Here is a 22562-nt window from a genome sequence, read left to right as displayed (position 1 = left end):
ATTGGGGTACATGTATCTTTTTTAAAATTTATTTTATTTTATTTATTTTTGGCTGCGTTAGGTCTTTGTTGCTGCCCGCGGGCTTTCTCTAGTTGTGGTGAGAGACTGTTCGTGTGGTGTGCAGGCTTCTCATTGCGGTGGCTTCTCTTGTTGCAGAGCACGGGCTCTAGGCACGTGGGCTTCAGTAGTTGTGGCTCGCGGGCTCTAGAACACAGGCTCAGTAGTTGTGGCGCACGGGCTTAGTTGCTTCGCAGCACGTGGGATCTTCCCGGACCTGGGCTCGAACCCGTGTCCCCTGCATTGGCAGGCGGATTCTTAACCACTGCGCCACCAGGGAAGCCCACATGTATCTTTTTGAATTAGAGTTTTCTCTGGATATATGCCCAGGAGTGGGATGGCTGGGTCATATGACACTAGTTTTTAGTTTTTTGAGGAACCTCCATACTGTTCTCCATAATGACTGCACCAGTTTACATTCCCACCAACAGTGTGGGAGGGTTCCCTTCTCTCCACACTCTCTCCAGCATTTGTTATTTGTAGACTTTTTAATGGTGGCCATTCTGACCGGTGTGAGGTGATACCTCATGGTAGTTTTGATTTGCATTTCTCTGATGATTAGCGATGTTGAGCATCTTTTCATGTGCCTGTTGGGATGGCGTTGGTTTTGATGCTCTCAGCATCACTCCACCACTCCAGAACATTCTTGAGCCTGCTCTGCTGGCTCTGGGTGGTTCTCATGGAAACTTGCTTTCAGCTGGTTGTCACAGTCGACATGCGTGGATAAGCTCATGTCCTCTCATGCCATTGCACTGTAGGTGGACGTGTGTCTCTCGCAGGCCTAGGGCCGCCTCTGTCTTGAACCAAGTCCTCTTGGAAACGGGAAAGGGTGGAGAGTCGCCTTGCTCCCCCTCTCACCCTGCAGCCGCTTCTCCAGCGTCCTCCCCCGAATCAGCCACCCACAGCAGTGGTCAGGAAGGAAGGAGGGAGCCATGTGCACATCCTTGCGGTGGCCTTTGGTGGGACTTTGGGGTCAGGAAGGGGACTCCTCTGTGCATCGTCAAACTTCAGCTGAAATGTTGTAAGCAACAGAAATGCAACTCAGCTAGGCTTCGGGGGTTTATTGAGTGGATCCAGGTAAAGCCTGTGTTCTGGTTATCGACTGCTGCGTAACAAGCACTCCCAAACTTAGCAAGTGCAACACAATTGAGCATCCCCTCTCATGGTTCTGGGGGTTGCCAGGGCTCTCACGCAGCTGCAGCAGTGGCGGCCAGGACTGGGTCCTCTGAAGGTGCCCCTGAGGTGGATAGCCAAGACCACTTTCTTTTTTTTTTTTTTCCAAGACCACTTTCTTTTTTTTTTTCCAAGACCACTTTCTTTTTTTTTTTTTCCAAGACCACTTTCTTCACTCACATCTCTGGCACCTCCAGCTCCTCTATGTGGTTTCTTTCTCCACCAGCAGAGTCTGGACTTGTTCCATGTTGGCTTTGAGCTCCAAGAGGCAGAAAGCTGAAGCTCCCAGGCAGTTAACAGCTGCACCTGGAACTTGGCCATGGCCACTTCCGTTGACTCCGCTTGGTCAAATCAGCCAGAGGGCAGGTGGAGAGCGGGAAGGTCACATGGCATGAAAGCAGCTGGGATGGGAGACGGCGTGGCTTCTTTGGGAGATGGAGCGTGCCACAGGCTGGGTCCAGGTGCTTAGATAACGTCACCAAAAGTTTGTGTTCCTCCATCGCTCTGGCTCTGTTCCAAGAAGGCTTTCCAGGTGTGATCGCAATGTCTGCCCAGAGTCTCCAGGACTCCCTTTTATTGGCTGAAGCCTGTCCATCTCTGAGCCAGTGCCTGTGATTCCGACTGGTCCAGCCCATGGGAACCTGGGGCTGTGTGGTCGGCCCCACCTGATCTAGAGGAAGTAGGAGTGGGGAGGATGGTCCCCCCGCAAGAACGTGGAGGTGCTGTGCTGGGCGAGGGAGGATGGATGCCGGGCTGCTGCGTCACCTGCGGGTCGCCTTGCCCTCCCTGCTGCCTGCTGCTTTGGTCCACTTTGAGTTACCAACATGCAGGGCACAGTGCTGAGTCCATGGGTCTGGGAAGAGCTGCTCCTCTACCTGGAGAGATTCCCTACCCACCCCTGCCTGCCGCCTCTGCCCTGCCCGCAGCAGACACCGAGAGGATAACGCACAAGAAGACTTCCTCGCCTAGCCCAGGTCTGTAGTGTGCATTTTTCTCCTCCATGGAATGCCTTCGAATCTTTTTTGTCTAATTCAGTGAGTGAGTCCTCTCCCAAACAACACTGTCTCTAAGGGAAGACAGAGAGATGATAGGTGCAGACTCCAGAGCCAGACTGCCTGGTTGAAATCCTGACTCTGTCGCTGGCTGTGTGGCCTTAGACAAGTAACTTTACCTCTCTTGGCTTCAATCCTCTCACTTGTAAAATGGGGACCGTACTAACACCTAGCTCATAACCCTAACTCTAACCCTAACCCTAACCCTAGTCAGGAGGAATAAAAGAATTAATACATGAAAATTCTTGAGATATCCTGTCTTGCTCAAAGTAAGTTCTCTTTAAGCAGTAGTGATCCTACTTTTCTTTATAAAGTGTTCTTTGTATAGTAAGGAAATTCATTTCTTGTTTGTTCAGTGTTTTACAAATAATTTTTTCCTGGGTTGTCATTTGTCTTTTGACTTTGTCATGGTAAATTTTTTGCCTTGCAAAATTTTATAGTATTTATGCACTCAAACGTATCCACCTTTTCTTGGGACAGCTGGAGTTTTTTTCTTTTCTTTTTTTTTTTTTGGTCTTATTGAGAAAGAACTTTCCTCACGTTATTTTTTTCGGACGGATGAGGATTCAATGCTCATAAGAAGAAGAAAAGTATTGAGTCAATTTGTCAATATTGCACTTCTGTTTTTTCAGATTTTTTCTCCTTTGTATTGACAATTCCAAGTGCAAGAAACAAAGTTCCTGAAAATGCTAATGTCCGAGGGCTCGTTGTGAATCTTTTAAGACTCTATGAAGACGTAAATTGATATTTAAACACAAGCTGTCCCTCAGATAGAAATGCTTATTCTGTAGGCTGAATGAACAAAAATGAAAAGTTTGGCTGATAGTAACCATTGTTTGCTTCAATCTTCCCTTACCTAATGCCAAATTGAATGTTTTATTTTTATTTTTCTTCCTGGACAGAAAGATATTTGGCCAAGACAGGAGTGAAAGGAATTTTTAAATGCAGCTACGTGTTTGGAAAAAATGGACTTTTGTGAATCCCGCTGGGACTTCATTTCATAACAAAAGTTTCACAATGTGCCGTGTTCGTGTCCGTGCGAAATTGGTTGTTTCTGAGTGGAGAGGCATGGCAGAAAGGCTTGGGGCTTTGTTTCTGGACTCTGCGCCACTGCAGTGCAAGGCAGACAGAAGTACTGGGATGCCCCGGGCCTGGGAGTCCCCTCCACCTGCTGAGTGGGGCAGTGTCTGGGGCAGCCCAGCCGCCCTCTGAGCAAACTGCCCAAGTCCCATCCTTTCGTTGGCGTGACCTGTGTCCCAGGGCACTTTTGGGGACTTTCCTTTTTCCTCAATAGCCCTGAGAACATGCTGCTTATGACTCTGAGCTCTACCCTGGAGTCTATCTGAGCCTCATCTGTTGTTTTGAGGTTCCTCTCTACATTAAAAAAAAAATTAGAGAAATTCCAAACCAGGGAATTATATATTAATTATATATTATTATGAGTTACATATATAATTATAATATATAATTATATATTAATAATTAAATATTCCCATGATTATTATATAATCATGCCATGTTTTACATGTTTCTATTCATCGTATTAAGGCTTTCGACCTACAAAGGTATGATGCAATGTAGTTGTCACAATTATATTGTCACAAGACATTTGAACAACTTGTGACAAATATGTTGATTCAAAAAGCATTACAGCCAGGATGGGTGGTGATGCGACAGAAGTTTATACTTGATGACAAATGTCTTCTTGTCATTCAGACTCTCTTGGACTGTGCCCATCATCTCACTTGAAGATAAGATACAAAGTCTAAAATTGGTACCATTTATATAAATAAGGCCCAGGGCCAATGGCCGCCCCCGCTCCCCTCCCAGCCCCATCCTGGGCCTGTTTTGATCAAGTCTGGGCACCTCCTCTCTCAGCATCAATGAAGCCTTCCCACCACAGAGCCTGGGCCAGCTTGGGAGGGCTGAGGCCGCCTGAGTTATTTCTGGCTTTCACCACCGAGTCCAGGCAGGCTGCATGCATTCTCACACACACACACACACACACACACACACACACACACACACACACACACACACACACACACACACACGTTTACTTATGGGCAAAGAAAGGGTAAATGTTACTGGATTCAGAGAAGCAGAGTGGAGGTAATCAGGGATCCAAAGGGCAATTCCAGGAGCCTCCGGCCAGGAGTGGCCACTGTCGCCCCTCGCCCGGGAGCCTGCCCCTGGACTGCACAGTGATCGCGGGTCAGGGTCTTCACCATCAAGGGCTGGCCTTGTTCCTTACACTCCCCCTGCTTCCAGTGATGGAGACACACCCACCAATGGGCCAGCTTGTTCATACCATTTAGTCCACGTGGAGCCTGGGGACCGGGCTCAGGACTTAGGAGTCTGCGGACTGGCCGTCTCGGCTGCCAGGGCCTTCGTGTGCCCCACTTTGATGGGAATGAACAGTTGTAGGTTTCAAAACCTTTCAAAGTGGCTTCCTCTTTGACTAGAAATGCCCTACTGGGAATTTATCCTAAAGGCATCTAATCTGAGACGTGCAGAAAGGTTTAGCTTCCAGTTCTGTTTGGGAAATTAAAAGTCGAAGGAAACTTTAAGACCCAGCCATGGGGGAAGGGGTTTGCTGTTTTTTTTTTTTTCTTTAAAAAAAATTACAGTTCCTGTTTATTTTATTTTTTGGCCATGCCACGCGGCTTTCGGGATCTTAATTCCCCGACCAGGGATTGAACCCGTGCCCTCGATGGTGAGCGCACAGAGTCCTAACCACTGGACCGCCAGGGAATTCCCTAGAGTTCCTGTTTAGAATGTCATGAGGTGCAGATACAAACAATGATGACATAGAGGTGTATTTATGGCCATTGGAGGGGGTCTATGATGTAGTAAGTTCTCAAAACATGTGGCTTATAAACCGGTATGTGTGAGTTGGTTCCTTTCTCTGTAAAATATGTTTATGGAGACGCTTTGGAAGGGGCTACCTTAACTGCCGACGTCTGTAGGTCAGACTGAGTTTGGGTCTAATCTGAGTCAGTCTCTAGTTCAGGGACCTTGGGCAAACCGGACTCAAGTTTCTTCATCTGCCTGACGGGGTAAGCCGATGAATGATAATCAGGTTTTGTCGTATTTATGAGGAGAGGATTCATTTAAAACCCTTAGTAAAGTGTCTGGTACTTAGTGAGCTACCTGTTTTTATGGTTTGTATTTTCTGGATTGAGCATACACTGTCTCTGGAATGAGAAAAAAGAAAACTGCCTTTTAAATGAAAAACAAAGAGCAGCGAGAACGACCTGCTTCGGAGAGGTTAAGTCCCGTCCGTTTTTCATTAAAAATAACCCCACGCCTTTTCTGTCCTCAGGGGTCACGTTCTCTTTTTTCTGGAAGACGCAAGCAGAACATTCCAGAACAACCCCTTTCGCGTTCGGGGGACAGGTCATTTCCAACGGGTTCAAAGTCTGCTCCAGCGGTGGCAAGGGCTCCGTGGAGCTGTACATGCGTGAGAACTCCATGACGTGGGAGGCCACCTTCAGCCCCCCAGGTAAGGGCGCCGCTGGCCCGGAGGGATGCTCAGGGAGGCGTATGGAGGCCAGACGCTCTGTTGTCGGTCCCCTGGCCTGCGGGCGCTTGAGCCCCGCCCTCTCAGGGGCTGCTTGGGAGGACTTGCTGGAAAGGGTGAGATGACATCCTCTGCGGAGATGTCTGCACGGCGGATGAGGGGCGGGGTCCTTCGGGCGGACGCCTGTGCTCCCCCTGACCACGGGATGACTGGGTCACCGCACCATGTTACTTCGTGCCCCGAGCCTCGGTTTCCCTAGTGAAGGCATTAATGATACTTACCTCACAGCTTGGGGGAAATTAAATGGAATATTGCATGTGGCGTGCTTAGGACAGTGGTTATTGTTTCTCCTTCTTTTCCTGTCCTTCCCCTTCCTCCTTCTACCCCTCCTTCTTTTTAGTGCTGTAGACTTGCAGATGTTTAGACTTCGCCGTGAAAAAGGTTTTGGAAAAGAGGGGCTGACGATTAGGGGAAAGAAAGCTGGCGGAGGGGAGGCGTGTGGGCACCAGGCCAGCGAGGGCCTGGGATTCAGGAGGGATGGTCTGGACCAGTGTGGGGACTGGGTGTGTGCAGATGTGGCTGAGTGCGTAGGTGGGTGTCAGGAGGCCACGTGGTCCAGTCCTCTCTGACGAGTCCTGTTTCCTCCGGGGCTCAGTGTGATCCGTCGCTGGCCGGGCATGAGGTCAGAGGTGTGGGCCAGGAAGCTGGGGGAGGCCGGAGGTCTGGAGTGGGAACTGAGATGGGGAGAGGTGATGGGGGACTCAGAATGTCTCGAGGTAGCGTGGACGGGCTGCCCAGTCCAGACTGGAGACTAAGAAGGGAATCGCGGAGGGGGAGGGCAAAGTGAGAGTCTAGAACAATCTCCTTCAGGAGGAAATGACATCTCTGACACAGGCAAGGAGAATTCATTTTCGGACCATTTAAAGGAGGCTGCGTGTCTCAGTTGTTAAAAAACCATGGACCCTGGAGCCACGCAGCCTGGGTCAATCCCGCCCTGCACCCCTCTGCCAGCTGTGCGCACCCGGGCGCCTTACCCGCCTGCTCTGTGCCTCAGTGCGCTCGTCTGTAACGTGAGCACAATAGCAGCATTGGGTCATAGGGTGACTGTGAGAGGAATGAGCTCACACACAAGGAGCCCACGGGAGAGGGGCCCCGTGGGCACCGGGTGCATCTGCTTGATTCTGCCGCTGCTGTGAGCCAGGACCAAGCTCGTACCTCCACCCCCGGAAAAGGGGCAAATTCGGTGCCCACGGAGTTTGAGAGAATCTTGCGTGTTTGCCCTCTCCGATCCCCGAGGCCAGAGCTTGTCTCTGCGTCCTCTACCTGTTCAGACCTGCCTGTCCTGCCCCTGTTCCTGGCTCTTATCACCTTCCACCTGCTATCAGTCTCTTCCGTAAGAGTCTGATCTCCGTGCCCCTTGGGGCTGACACAGTATCAGGCACCCAGTCGTTTATCTTGAACATGTTTTAAGGTCAGATCTGCTGGATCCTGACTGTTTCCCCACCCAGAGGAATGGGGAGAAGTGTAAACATTTCTGCCTGGCAGTGTGCTCTTTATTTGTTCATTGAAGGGATTTTCCCACTCCAGGGCAGGGGTACTCTGGCCCTGTCTCAGATCCAAGAGCTCTCTGGAGACTCGTGGTTAGAAAGTCGCACAACCCCGAGCGAGAACCCCGGGGTAACTGCTGGGTGATTTAAGATGACGACCTGGCTCGGGTCATAGGCTCCCTATCAGGGGCGTCTTCCAGCAGCAAGTCCCTGAGGGCGTCTGAGCACACACCTGCACACGAGGTGTGGCCCTTTGTGGGGCAAGCTACCATCAGAGTCCAGTGAACTTTCTTCCTGTTGGTGAACGTGGTTCTCATGACAGAGAGACGAGTCATCCCCAAGGCTCCTGGTAGAGGATCCTGACGGAGCCGGGAGTGGTCTGTTCTCCCTCGGTGCTTCCATATTGGTTGCTATCACCTGCTTGAGGTCAGGCAGAGGCGGGTATCAGTGGCCTTTGGGCTGAATCAGGTCTTCAGATAGGTCTCATTGACCTGCCCTGTGCTGGCCTAGGCCGGATTAACAAAATATTTTTGAACAAGTTATGACCATTAGTTATTACTTCGTTTAATTTAAAATGGCAAAGGGTGTCTTTGAACGGCGTCCGGGGTTTGTGGGGGGGAACTTCTTTGCTGTGCTCCTCAGGACTGAGGGAAGTGAGATGTGGATTATGACCTATATGAGGACTCAGCCAGCGGTAGCACTGACCCATCATCATAAGAAAGAGAAATGTGCTTACAGCTAGCATGACCACTGCACGGAGAGCTCGACCCACACCGTGAGAAGGGTGTCTCTGCTCTTTCCCAGGCCCCTACTGGACTCATGTCCTATTTACATGGAAGTCCAAGGAGGGCCTCAAAGTCTACGTCAACGGGACGCTGACCACCTCAGACCCAAGTGGAAAAGTGTCTCATGCCTACGGGGAGCCCAATGTCAACCTCGTGATAGGGTCTGACGAGCGCCAGCCCAAGCGCTACGAGAACGGCGCTTTTGACGAGTTCATCATCTGGGAACGGGCCCTGACGCCGGACGAGATCGCCATGTACTTCACAGCTGCCATTGGTCAGTGAGAGGGGAGGGGCTGCGGGCCGGCTGTGACGTCAGCCCTGGGGAGGGGGCGGGCTTCGTAGCCACCTCCCCTTCCCAGCGTTTTTCTTCTCCTCCCTCTCCTGATGCGGCCGTCAGCGCTGCAGGCTGAGATGTGTCCTGATCGGCCTCACAAATACGGTGGGCCTTCTAGAGCCCCTGCTCTCTGAGATGGAGGAATCCACAATTTACCAGAAACACGCTGAGATGAATGTTCTCCTGCCGTCACCAGGGAGTTTTCCAGGTGTTTGTGACAGATGCTTATGGAAAGCTTTGGGAATCAAGTGTTCCAGGTCCATTAGTGCATTTGATCCACAAATGTTTACCACGTGCCTCCCGCGTGCCAGACTCACCCACCACGGGCCCTCGGAGCGCCCCCAGGACGCCCCCTTCCTGCTTAGCACAGAGCGGTGGTTCAGATCAGGAACCCAGGGGACAGTTGGACCTGGGTTCAGGTCCTCAGTCAACCACGATGAACTGTGGGACTTGGAAAGTCACTAATTTAAGAAATGGAGGTAAAATTCATAAAACGTGAACGTCACCATTTTACAGTGTACAGTTCAGTGGTGCTTACTATGTCCACATGTTGTGCAACAATCACCCCCAAAGGAACCCAGCACCAGTGCGCAGTCGGTCCCCCGTCCTCCTTCCCCAGCTCCCGGCAGCCACTGATCTACTTTCTGTCTCTATAGATTTACCTATTCTGGACATCCCATATAAACGGAACCATATGTGACCTTCCGTGTCTCATATGACGTCACTAGGAATCTCTGTTTTGGACTCTGCCTTCCTTTGCATAAAGATCTGTCTGCACAGGAAGCCGTGAGCTAGGGCTGCAGGTACCCAAAGGGGGCGTTTCCCTGGGTGACCTGTCTGGAGGGGCCCCTCCTCTAACCTGTTAGCTAGAGCAGTACCATTTCCTGGCGGGCTGGTCCAGCCGAGGTGGCCTCTTCTCTTCTAACTCACACAAAGGCAGAGTGTTGATCAGCTCTCCCCCTGCTCAGGTGTCCCCCCAGCCCTGCGACGGTTGGCCGTTCCTTCTGTAGAGAAGCCAAGGAAGCAGAAGGCTTTGTTCAGAGTCCCATGGTTTGAAAGTGTGTTCCTTTGACACTAGAAACACACTCTGCACAATCAGATGCTCTTATAACAAGAGCCAGTTGGGAACCGAGACTGACTTAGGCCGCGGCCGACTCTCGTTTCTCATCCTAGTCTCACGTGGTCATCAGTTACGAGGATGGACAGGGCCGCTGGGATGAGTTTTATTGTCCTTCACTTTCTCTTATGGACTCACATGAGTTAAATGTGAATTTGATGGGACTCCGACTTGGAGAACAGAGTGTCTGGGGCTCTGATCCCCAGAGCAGGGTCACACCTTACCCTCTCCCCAGCTCCCCGCCTCCACCCACGGGGTCATTTACTCCTGGAACCAGGGATGGGTGATGAGGTTATTCCCTCAGGCCACCCAAAGCAACTTGAGGGATTTCCAGAAATGCAGTAGAGTATCTAGTGAAGTCTGTGTTTTCATTGGGGAATACTAAAATTAGAAGGAGTTGGATGTCTTCATTATTATAATCATTCATAATGGACCAAAAGGGGTCTTGAATAGAATCTTCGGGATGGGAGGGGCTCAGGAAGATGGTCCCCCACCACTTGATGGGGTCCACGCCAGTGTCACCTCACTGGGAGGGGAGGTGGCGAGGCCTCTGTTTGTCCCAGCCCAGTGATTGACAACCCTCTGTGTTTTATCTCTAAGTAGTCCAGATGCAATGGAAATCCATTTCGTTTGCGTCTTTATGTATTTGAAATCAGTAAAAGCAGGTATAAAGTCATCTTTTTACATGATGACCTGCCTAAAGACTATTCCCAAGCAATTTAGACTATAAATGGAAAAATAATTTGACCTGGGAAAATCCATACAATCTACCCATTTGGCTGATTTATTAGGCCTTTATCTTTCCAGCGACACTGCTACTCAAAACATTCTCAGACTCTTCTTAGTTTGTCTCTGAAGCTGGGAGAGCTTTGAATAAGGACAGGCCTTCCTGAGGGCGAACGAGGTGACCATGGCTTAGCCCTTAATGAAGCATGATTGATTTTTTTCCAGGAAAGCATGTTTTGTTGTCCTCAACGCCACCCAGCTTCCTCACGACAGCCACAGCAAACACCATGGTGAGCAGATGCATTTAATGTTGTCCCCACCTCCCCATCTTGGTGATGTCTTTTTGCTTGGACTATATGCCAGGAGAGTGGGAATCCCATTTCACAGTCTGGTCCTGTCTTACTGGCAGTATAATGAATGTCTGGGAGGAAATAATAAATGTAGGGGAAGCCAACGCTGGCACTAAATCTCAACGCTCGGAGTGACTAAATGGAGGACCTGCTTCCCGTGTGGCCTGTAGCCTCCGGTGCCTACACGGAGTCACCAAGACTTCCTAGGGACCCCCACCCCCACCCCCGACCCGGGACTGTTTTCTGGTGCACTTGGCACCATGAGTTGAGAACAGAGAGGAGCCGGCCTTGACACCTGTCTTCTCTCTGCGCCATTTTCTTCTGATGTTTGAGGAAAGGATCGATACGTTTAGAAAGCGTTCCCCTCTGGAATTAATTTGTGATCAATCAACTTCCCTTCCGTGGGAACTTTAATGTAATAGCGAGTGAACAGACTCTAGAACCATGTGCTTGGGTTCAAATCCCAGTTCTCTTATTTATTTCTGCATAAGCCTCTCCACGCTTAGTATCATCTATCAAATGTGTGCATATTTCATGAGGCCGCTGAAAGGATGAAATATTAATGCTATTCGTGAAGTAGTCACAGGAGTGCCTGCCTGGTAGATAGTAGGTGCTATTACCATGATTACTATGGTGTGAGAAGCATGAGGCCCGGAGGACACGCTGAACTTCTGTACAAATCTCGGCTTTAGTTCTTAAAGGAACTCACGTCGCTGATTTCTTTTAGGTGCCCATTGACGCCTACCATCCCATCATAACCAACTTGACAGAGGAGAGAAGAAACTTCCAGAGTCCTGGAATTGTTCTGAATTACCTTCAGAATATGTCCCTCAGCTTACCCAATAAATCCCTCTCAGAGGAAACAGCATTAAATCTCACCAAGGTAAAGCTATTTGATTCTGTGGGCCAGACCACGGCCCACAGCTGTGCCTTGTTTGACCTACGCAGGGCTGAAAAAATCAGAAACTTTACTATAAAAGTCTGGATTTCAACCAGGCGGCGTGGCTACTCCAGCCAGCTCTGCACAGCTCAGTGGAGTCTCCTGAAGATGAGACTCGACTCTTCGTCTTGTTTTCCCAGTGCCCAGCCAGCCTGGCCCCTCACTCCATCCACCTGGCCCCTGTAGGCATTTGGGTTTGCAGCTCCCGTTGTAGACTCTGCCACCTCCCTTGGCAACAGGTAGAAGGTAGAGTTGGGTCTTTGGCAGGTTTAACCGTGGGGCCATAGTGTGACCCAACACTGTGACTTGTGTCTCAGTGGGAATTCCCAAAGTTACGTAAAGCACTTAGGGAATGCACCACGTATGGCATTTGGAACCAAGGTGTTTTCTCTTTTCATTCTCAAAATCTTTCTAGGTCAAGGTAGGGGAGGGTGCTGGGCTCTTGGGGGCTTGGTGACTTCGATCTCAGCACAGGGCTCCCGGTTGCTGTGCAGACAGAAGGGGTGCTTGAGCCCGCTTCACTTCAAAAGTGCAGCAAAAGTGTTAAGAGCAGGATGGATACGGTCTGACTGCTGGGTTGAATGTCTCTGCCGGTTACTTACGGTGCACTCTTGGTCGCGTTATGTAACATGTCTCTGCCTCACTTTGCTCGTCTGAGATATGGGGAGATAATAGGACTCACCTCACTGGGGACTAAAAGGGTTCCTATTGCATAGTATGTGTCTGGCACTGGGCGAGTGCTTTTTAAGAGTTCTTAATTCTTACTGGTTTCCTTGCTGAAGACAGATCCAGAGAAGTACCTGAAAGCATGTGTTCTGTAAACAAAGACATCTTGAAACGCAGGGTGGGTCCTGAACGCCATAGCCTTCCTGCCCAGGCGACAGAAGCAAGAGTTAGACGTCTCAGATTTCGTTCATTCATTCATAGAACATGCTAGGTTCTGAGGATCTGGGACGACCAAGAACCACTTCCTGCTTCCGAGAGGCTCAGGGCTGAGAGGGTGAAGGTGCACCACGGAGTCTGAAAAGTGCTGTGAGGGGATGTCCCGAGCTGCAGGAGCTCAGGGACACTGGAGTCAGGCAAGCCTGGGCTTGACCCCCAGCTCTATGTCCTTGGGCAACTTTTTAACTTCTTCAAGCCTCAGTTTCCCAGTCTGTGTTATGGGGATAATTTGATGACCCAAGTCTCTCTCCTAGAATGGTTCTGGCTGCAAATAAACAGTCATATTACTATTTTAAAAACAATAGGGGCATCTAATTGCTTCACTCCAGGTTTGACTACTTCAGTCTTCATTCACAGCAGGGATTTGGGTAGCAGCAGGACAATTCTCTTGGCGTTCTGCTCTATTTCCAAGGGGCTGGAACGGCTCCAAACACCACACCTCACTAACAACCACCAGGAGGGAAAGCAAGGGCAGGGGGCTCCTCCTTCTTTATAGGGGACGAAATTCTTTCCCATGGTTCCCCCTGCAAAGATCCATCACATGACTGCACCTAGACCAATCACTAGCCGAGGGGAGCAGGCCTGGCTTGGGTGCTCAGCCAATCATATGGCAGTATGGGTGGGGCCAAGGCAGCACTCTGAGCACTTCCGGGCTCCCCACAGGAAGCACTTCCGGGCTCTGCACGTGAGCTCTAGGGGTGGGTGTGAGAATGCCCAGAGGGAGCAGACTGCCCAGAGGGGTGAACGGGAGGGTCCGGCTCCTCCATAGTCTCGAAGAGATGTCTACGTGGGAACAGAATTCAAGGCAGGTCTACATAGCAAACAGTTTCTTTTGAAGCTTGGTGGTTTCCTCTTTCCTTTCGACTCCCCTTTTCCCCTCAGATATACTGGACACTGTCAGAGGTCCCAAACTCAAATGCATGCAGGGGCCAGATAAATAAAGTAAATGGATGATTGGGTCAGATAGACAATAGGGAGGAGTAGAGACCATGGCAAACTGGAAGGTGCCCACCCACAGGGAGTGGCATCGAGCTGCTCGAGTCCCCTGACTTTCACCTTGAGGGTAACCGCTTCTGATTTTGCAAGCAAAACTCCGTACCTGATTTTGAAGTGGAAAATCATCCAATTAAAAAAAAAAAGTGGACAGCTAACTGAAATTTAAAAGCAATTGTGTACAAACCAAATAAAAGACATTCATGAGGCAGATTCAGCCTGTGGGCCATCAGCTTGAGACCTCTGATGGGGGCCCATGTTGAGATACCTGACTCTGGGTGTCCTGGAGAGGAATCCTGGAGATTTACCCCAAACTCCACCCATCTCTGATTGGATGAGAAATAAACATCTTTGGCATCCGTGTCCAATTTTCCATAATGCCCTGGCTTCTCACCACTAACAGTTGAACGGGAAAGCGACAAGAAGTCAGTTCTGTGCTGGGTAATAAGGAGACCATTAGCCACACATGGCTCTTGAGCTGTTGAACTGTGATCAGTTCAAATCAAGATCTAAAACACACACTGGATCTCTAAAATTTAGTATAACAGAAGAATGTAAATTATCAAATTGATGATTTTTATATTGATGGCATGTTGAAGTGATATTTTAGATATATTGGGCTAAGTCAAATGTATTATTAAAAAGTAATTTCACCTGTTTTCTTTTCACTTTTTAAAATATGGCTATTAGAAATTTTAAAATAAAACTGTGGATTGCATTATATTTCTTTTCAGCTGAACTGCTCTAGATCAGGACTCAGCAAACTGTAGCCCTTGGGCCAAATCTAGCCCACTGCCTGTTTTTGTAAATAAAGTTTTATTGTAACACACTCACTTAGTGATGGATTGTGTGTCACTAATTTTGCACTACAGTGGCAGAACTGAGTGTTTGTGACAGAGCTGTATGGCGCGTAAAGCCTAAGATTTTTACTAGGTGATCCTCTTAAAGAAAAGCGCTGACCCCTGCTCTAGATTATAAACTCTGCCCCCTAGGCCTCAAGCCCAACGAGGGCCGGGATCATGATTGTTTTTTTCATGTTTAGTTTTCAAATTTCATCTTTAAATTTTAAGGCATTGCACTTTAGGGTCTTATAAGTATTTATCAAATAAAGATAAATGAAAGAGTGAGGAATTTTGATGATGTGTTCTCTAAATATTTAGCATCTAAAAGTGTGAGGAAGGATGTGGCATTTTGGAGAAGGCAGTTTTGTGGAAATACAGGAGGTTTAGATCAGGCTCTAAGTGTGCTTCTGGTGTCTGTAGTAGGAGATGCACGGTTAAAAACCTACATGAGTAATGTAAATGAGTGAAACAGATTAGGTGGAGGGCAATAGGGAGTGGTGAGGACTGGGGTGAGCTGGAGAAACCACAACTACCTAAGGGGTCAGCTGCTGTTCTGTTTTGGTCAATGGTGGCCATGTGGGACTAAGGGATAAGAATTGTCCAAGCTTCTGCTTTTTTCACAAGAAGGAGGAAATTCACATAGTTTCATTTAAATCTCCCGATTTGAAGATGTTACAAGCTACTTTCATTTTTTTAGAACAATAGTGAGCCAAACCAAACATGGTTTTAAGGTGATTTGTCCAAGGGACCCCGAGTAACTTCTGCTTATGGAGGGGTCATTTCCAATTAAACAAGTGGGTTTTTATGTCAGCTTGGCTTCTCATGCCAAGAAAAACACACGGAGCAGGCCATGATTTGTTCATTCATTCATTCGTTTGTTCAACAGGTTTTTACCGAGGGCCGGTTATATCTTCCAGGTACTGTACTTAGGGCTGCTGCCGTAACTAAGCTGTGAACACACATCTAACATCTAAATGTTTGTCACTGACTAAAGGACTGTCACCAGGAGCAAATAAGATAACATCTATAACATCTATAAAAGGGCTTTGTACAACGTAACCAGATCCACTAACGGGAGGTATTTTGGTTTCCTACTGGGTACATGCAAAACGCAGCCCGTGGTTGACAGAGGTGGGAAAATCAAAGGTCTTATAATTTTGAGGCTTAAGGATACATGCTAAGCAGTGTCATCTTGTCTTCCTTTAGACTTTCTTAAAGACCGTGGGAGAGGTTCTCTTTTTGCCCAGTTGGACTGCTGTGTCAGAGGTAAGAGAAAAGAACGTTGAGATCTTCAAAAGGGGCACCTTTTTGTCTTTCTGGAAGTGGCATAAGTATGGCCCCATTCACATCTGTAAGAGAAATGACGCATCTCTGGGATATCAGAGCTAATTTTGACTGGATATACGGCTGATTTGCAGCGCTCTGCCTTCTCTATGGATCAGTTCTATGAGCATCAGTACCACGGTCCTGTTGTCAACACTGAACAGGAAAACAGTTGGATTTCTGCATGAGGAATGTATGCTTGTTTCTCATTTTAGAAACCTATTTTTTACCATCACACTGTTCTTGAATGATAATAAAACACATGTTTGATGGTTAAAGATCACTAGATTAAATGAAAAAAGTGGCACATGTGACAATATACTCTTCATGATTGTAAGAGTAAATATCACAGCAGCCTCTCCTTTCCTCTGTACACTAAAGCACTAGGGGAATGGAAGACCTTTTCTTTTCTTTCTGAAAGTAACTTTCTTGATTTTACTTATTTAAGAAATAAAACAAGTGAATATGTTGTAGAGAGTTAGAAAATGCGGATCATAAAGATATATATAAAATAAAAATCACCTGAAATCCTCAGGCCGAGAGAGAATGATTGTTAACACTCTTGTATATATCCCTTCAAATCTAGTTTTCAATTCTCTTACATGCATATACAGTCTGCACATATGCTATATATCTGAATTTACCTGTTTTTCTTTAATTATGGCAAGGACATTTCCCAATAATATTAAGTATCTTCTGTGATGCTCTGTCAGTCAGGCTAGGCTAGGCTATGCTGCAGTAACAAATAGGCCCTACATCTCAGTGGCTCAGCACAGTGGACATTTACTTCTCATTCATGTCAAGTCTGACGTGAGTCAGCTCTTCTCCACCCAGTGACCTAGGGATCCTGGCTCTGTCCATTTTCTGATGTTGCTGTCTGAAAAATGTGGCCTCCAGGTTGCCCGGCAGGGGTGGAGAAGGGGGAGGAAGACTCCTAACTGCCTTGCCTGGAAGGGCTGGGACCACACTGTTACTTAAAGCGCTCCCTCTCCTGAACTCCTGTAAAGTTTAAAACATGTTTGCCAGTTTGAAGCAGAACGACATCACCTTCTCTCGTTATGAACGAGGTGGCTCCAGGGTTTACATTTGATGAACTTTTTATCTGAACAGTTTCAGATGGAACGAGATCGGGCTTCCCATTGGCAAAGGGAGAGAAAGACGGTCATGAACTTAAGACCGACATACTCTTACCCGGAAACACATTCTGTTTTAAAAGGCACAGCACTCCAGAGTTCATGATTTCCGGGGGGACGATGTGTGCAGGGCTGCTGCCTGGGAAACACCCAGAGGATGGCCAGTGGAGGGCCTGAGCAGATGTATTTTCCGCATCATCTTAAATGAGCCTTTTCTTAATGCACTGCCACAAACTATGAATAATCATGAAACTCTTCAGGCTCAGGCCGGCTCTACTGTGCATTAAAGGGAAGGTATGAATCAGCCACTAGCCAGGAGCTGTACATGCCAGAACACAGATCTTCACGTGCTTAACTGTGCTTTTGGCCGATTGAAATCAGGCCACAGGCCTGAAAGAAAGTGTCTAAGATTGGCCTCAGTGTTCTATTTCCAGCTCGTTAGACGCTCCTGGAGCGTGTGTTTTTGAGAGAACGCCTGGGACGCCTAGCAACAGACGGATGCTTCTTCAGAAAGGCGGGAAGGAGAGAAGGGGTGTGATGGCAGGGAGCCACGCACCGCGTTCCCAGGGAACTGAGACGCCCCTGCCCTGCTAGACGTGTGTCTGAGGATGAGAGATAGTCAGCCTGATCCGAGCTGGCTGCAGAGATACGGGGCCACCACCAGGGACCCCTGCCTTCTTGGGGATCCACTGGGGTCATCTCTGCCCTGGGGACTCAGAGTGGAGAGAGAGGCCCTTGGAGGGGAAGGGACACCCCAGGCACGTCGGAGAGGCCAGGGCCGGCTTGAGGTGCTGGCATCTCCGAAGCCTCCTCCCCTTCACAGAGCCGAGGACACAAGTGCTGGTGTCTTCGTCCTGGAGGGCACTTGGGAGCAGTGACCCCCCTCCTCGTGAAACACAAGGGGATGGAGTTGGGGGTCAGAGACCTGTCAAGGGCCCCAGTGCGTTCAGAGTGGAGCGGGGACCAGGTCTGGTCAGTCTGTGTCTGAGCGTGGAAGCCTTGGGGCTGACGGTCTGGGTGACCAGGGTCAACCTCAGCCGGTGTCCACATTCTGCGAGCTCAGCTGGGCTGGGTGACCTCAGTGGTCCCCTCCGCGCCTGTGAGACGGAGTAGCGGCACGACTGTCTCTCCTCTCTGTCTGGCCATCGTGAGGGCAGAGCCTGGCCCGCCATGTTGCTCAGCAGATGCTGGGCGAGCTCCTTTGCAGGAATGTTGACAGTGAGCATGACCTTGATCTTGCGTGTTGGTGCATTTGCTGCCTCCGTCGGGTGCACGTGCTGAGCGAGCCCCGTATTGACGTCTCCTTCCTTCGTGTCGTGCTGTTTGCAGGACGGTGCCGTGGTGCTGGGCTTGATCGACACCGTGGACACCGTCATGGGCCACATATCCTTCAACCTGCAGGCCAGCGAGCCCCCGGTTGCCATCACGGGTTCCTCATCCGTGGCAGGTAGCTCGGCGGCGTGGGTGCGGGCGGGGACTGGCTGGGCGGCGGGAGGGGAGCGGGGTGCAGGGGATGCCACCCGCCTGTTGAATTCCACTCCACTCCTGCGTTTTCTTGCACGCGCCCAGGGACGCATAAGCCTCACACACCATCACTGGAGATGCACCTCTCCGCTGTCCTAAACTAGGCTGCCTGATGCACAATGATATGTTGGGGGAAGACAGAGTTAGGTCGGGGCAGCCGTGCTCAGCTGGGATGTGCACACGGGACCACGGGAGCCTCGCATGCTGACTTGGGGGCCAGATTCATCTCGGGTGACAACTGTCTCAGTTCAGAACAGGAGGCGAGCAGCGGCAGCCCCTGGAGTGTCCGTGGGGTAGCAGGTTTCCCGGGGTCAGCTGGAGGCTTTTCCAAGACCACAGGCACGGGGTCCCCTACAGGCCGACGTCGCAGCCCTTCTGTTTTCAGGGTCTGTGTCTAGGGAGCGTGGTGCCCTAATACTTTACCGCCAGAGCCACTCTCTGGAAAGTAAGCTTCATTCACCCACTTGGGTTCGTTTTAATGGGAGTTTGTCGGCCAAGACAGGTCCCTCCATGGGATGTTGAGTTTGCCTCACGTAGATTAGTGTCTCATTTTCCTGCGTCTCGCGGGGTCCCTGGCGTGGAGGAGGGGCCCTCAGCACAGGCGTCTCCTGCAGGACGGGACGCAGTCAGTACCCGAGGCGTCGTGAGCTGAGGGGTGCGCTGAGGGCACAGGGGTCACCGCAGGCTGGGAGAAGCCCCACCAGCGGTGGTAGATGGGTGGGTCGGCCACGTGGCCACAGTTACTGCCCTGGACACTCTTATTTTTTAGGTTCTCGTTTCCTAAAGGTAATTACACTCCCCAAGAGAGCTCGTTCTGTTAAAAAACAAAACAAAACAAAACATCAGAAGGTGGGTTTTACGCCCAGTTTCCTGCCCTGGAGTTGACTGACTGCAGCTTCCTCTCTCTGGCTTGTTCTAGACTTTTCCTTGGCCAAACTGCTCCCCAAGACCATGAATTCCTCCCACTACCGCTTCCCGGCCCAGGGGCAGAACTACATCGAGATCCCCCACGAGGCTTTCCACAGCCAAGGTGAGCACAGCTGGGGGGACCTGCACCCCAGCACCCTCAGGGAGGGACTCAGCCCCGTGGCTGTCGGCCGGCGGAGGGGCTGCCCCCAGGCCTCCTCTGTGTGCCTGTGGGGACACAGTGTGTCATCAGACGCTCTTGAGATGTTGTCACAGCGCTGACTCGCCTCTGAGTCTGCTGCAGCCTGATGCACTGGGAGGGGGGAGGAGGAGCTGGGAATCTGCATTCCACACGGGCTCGCTAGGCGATTCTCAGCGGAATGTGAACTGATGTGGCCACCTCCCCTCCCTGCTGGGGGGCCTGGTGTCCTCCTCCTGGGTGGGTCCAGGTCAAGGCCCGTGAGGAACCAGCCCCGAGGGGACCCTGATTACTCTCTCTGGCCCTGGAGCACCGTCGGCGGCCCGGGTGGCTCTGTCCATTTTTGCTGCCATGACTGTCCCGTCTGCCCCTTGAAAAGGGACTGTGCCTCTGTAGGCGTGTCCCTCCGTCCCAGGGGCCACGGGCGGTCTGGGGAGTCGTGGATTCTCAGTTCCTGACAATCTGGCCGGAGGCCATGCATTTCCTGGGTTCTGCCTTCAGGACTGGGGGCCGGGCTGCGGGGTGCAGGGCCATGGTGTCCCGTCCCCAGCACGGGGTCCTCACTCCCCAGCCCTTGGGAGCCAACCTCTGCTCCCTGTACCCTCTGGTTTGCCTGTGTGAAAGGTGCTCAGGGATGTTGGGGTGTCCTGCTCTCAGGGGACTGTCCCCCCGCACTCAGGGTGAACTACAGAAATTGGGGGGTCCAGGGACAATGCCAAGGCCAACCGACTGCACGTGGGATCTTTTCATCTCACACGGCTGCACGATCCCTTAGAAATCCTCAGTGTCTCGGAGTTGGCAGGACCGCAGCCTCACGGTCTGTACGTCCGGAAGCTTCTCACACTTGGCCGTAGAGCTTGTTCGTCACAAGCACCGACTCTGTGGATGGAACTCCTGGGCTTGAATCCTGGGCCAGCCACCTACTTACTGGACAAGTTATTGAACCTGCCCAGCCTCAGTTCCCTCATCTGTGATAGGAGACAGTCTTAGTACCTCCCGCAGTATATTGTGGTGAGAATTAACAGAGCAAAGCTTATACCAGTACCTGGCACACGGTAAGTGTTATGTGAATTATTAACTACGTCGCTGAAATCTTAACTCACTCAACCAACATCCCGAAGAGCTCGGAGGTCAGCTTGCAGCTGCTCCTCCCAGCCTCCTGTTAAGCTCGTGCACGGAGGTAACAGAATAGATGATTCTCGTTTCCAAGTTGGACTATCACAGAGGGGTGGGACCCAGCCGAAGGCCTGACAGACGTCTGCGTGACTGTAAATCTTGCCTCTCTCGAGCGCTGCCGTTGCTGTAAATACTCCAGACGCAGACAGCCGCTGAGATGCGCTCACGAGTGCAGCACTGTCGCCTGGCGCTGCCGCCCACAGCTCGATGGGGGCTCTGCCTTCAGAAGCTCATGGTGTCTGGCTCCCGGGGAGCTGCAGCGTCCGTGTGTCCAGAGCTGAGTCCCCCGGGCAGCGTAGGGAGCGATTGCTGTGGTTGGATTCACAGTTGAAGAGTGGAGGGGGGTCTCTCCTCAAATTCTGTCCTTGTGGCCAGTTCTGCCCCTGAGTGTCCCTCCCCCGCCCCCCGAGGAGCTGCCGGGTTCCTGGGTGTGAGGTCTGCGCTGTGTGTTGCTGGGCGAGTGGGTTTGGCAGGGAGCTCTGTGTCTCTCCTGCTTGTCACCTGGGATGCTGACAGGTGTCTGGCCATCTGCTCTTTCCCCAGCCTGGACCACCGTCGTGGGCCTGCTCTACCGCTCGGTGCACTATTACTTGAGCAACATCCAGCCGGCCAGCACCAAGTGAGTCTCTGGGGGCCACACAGCACGGAGCGGGAGAGGGGGTGCTTGTTTGCTGGGTGGCTGGCGGCTGTGACACCCGCACCTCCTCACCATCACCAACACACGCAGTATTGTATCAGAGGACTTGTGGCGCTAATTCCTGGTGCTTCACTGTTAGGGCAAAGGAGGAAGACGCAGGGACTCCTACAGTGGGGGTTCAGCAAGCCCTGGGGTGTAGGCTGACAGTGCAGGGGTCAGGAGCATAGGCTGAGTGACCATATCGGTTCCACCTGGAACTGTGTGACCTTGGACAAGTCAAGTGACCTCTCAGCCTCAGTTTCCACTTCTGTAGAATGGGAAGCCCGTAGCACATGCCTATATCAGTCAAGACTGTGTTGGATATGTCAGCTTAGGCAGAAGGTCAGGGAACTGAGGACTCAAGGACTAAGAAGGGCAGGAGTCAGTCGGGTTCAGGCACGGCTGGATCCAGGGACCCAGAGGATGCTTCTTTGACCTTGTCTCTGTGTCTCCTGCCTCTGCTCTCCTCCGCGTCAGCTCATCTCCAGGCGGGCCCCTCCGTGTCAGCTCAGTTCCAGGCAGACTCCTCCGTAGAGGCATGGCTGGCTCTGGGTAGCTTCAGGCCCACGTGGGTTGGGGTCCTGAGGTCTCAAGAAGGAAAGCGAGTCTCTTTCAGCAATGAAAAGTCAGTTTCATTCAAAATCCAGAGAGGGCTGTGATTGGCCCACTTGGGTCACGTGACCATCTGGGCCCCCAGCCCCTGCACTCTCGTTGGCCAGGTCTGCTCACATGACCCACTGGGGCTTGGGAGGGTGGGTAGCCCTACTCCGACCACGGGGAGGGGCTGGTTCCCTTAGGAGAGGTTAGGGCCGGGGTCCACTCCTCCCTTTCATGGGGTCCCTGGGAGCGGGCAGGGAGGCAGAGCCCAGGGCCGGTGCCGAGAAAGGGCCAACGAGGTATGAGCCCAAGGGACCCCTCTCTGCAGTTAGTGTTTGGAAGGTGAAGCCAGTTTTGCTGGGCACAGATCCGCCCCAGACAGGGGCTCCGCAGAGGGCAGCAGGCAGGGGCTGGTCCATCTCTGTTCCCGCACGTCTGGCGTGGTGCCGGGCCCAGAGCTGGGGAGCGGGGGGCTCCGAAAAGGTGCTGGAGAGAGAGCCGCGCATCTCAGAGGGAGCCGCACAGGGCCTTCACCCCTGGCCCCCGGGCCCCGCTGCCCTCCCCCGCCGGGACAGAGCCTGGGAAAGCTGATGGTATGAGGACAGGCATTCCTGCAAGTTCGCTGTCTCTGCTGATGGGAAGGCGTT

General features: G+C 51.2%; 1 protein-coding gene across 2 annotated transcripts in view; it reads left to right on the top strand.

The window, feature by feature from the left end:
- The window catches only part of ADGRD1 (adhesion G protein-coupled receptor D1), a 143925-nt gene that overhangs the window by 21707 nt on the left and 99656 nt on the right, over positions 1 to 22562 (top strand). For both annotated transcript variants that reach the window (XM_060027854.1, XM_060027853.1), the window contains 8 exons: positions 5608 to 5787; positions 8157 to 8411; positions 10540 to 10604; positions 11392 to 11547; positions 15588 to 15647; positions 18167 to 18284; positions 19281 to 19391; positions 21186 to 21261. In XM_060027854.1, coding sequence (XP_059883837.1) covers positions 5608 to 5787; positions 8157 to 8411; positions 10540 to 10604; positions 11392 to 11547; positions 15588 to 15647; positions 18167 to 18284; positions 19281 to 19391; positions 21186 to 21261 — 1021 coding nt within the window. The remainder of the gene's footprint in view (positions 1 to 5607; positions 5788 to 8156; positions 8412 to 10539; positions 10605 to 11391; positions 11548 to 15587; positions 15648 to 18166; positions 18285 to 19280; positions 19392 to 21185; positions 21262 to 22562) is intronic.

Source organism: Delphinus delphis, chromosome 13 (genome assembly GCF_949987515.2).
Source record: "Delphinus delphis chromosome 13, mDelDel1.2, whole genome shotgun sequence".
Taxonomy (NCBI): domain Eukaryota; kingdom Metazoa; phylum Chordata; class Mammalia; order Artiodactyla; family Delphinidae; genus Delphinus; species Delphinus delphis.
The sequence above is the reverse complement of the archived record's forward strand: the minus strand, read 5'-3'. Positions and strand labels throughout refer to the sequence as shown.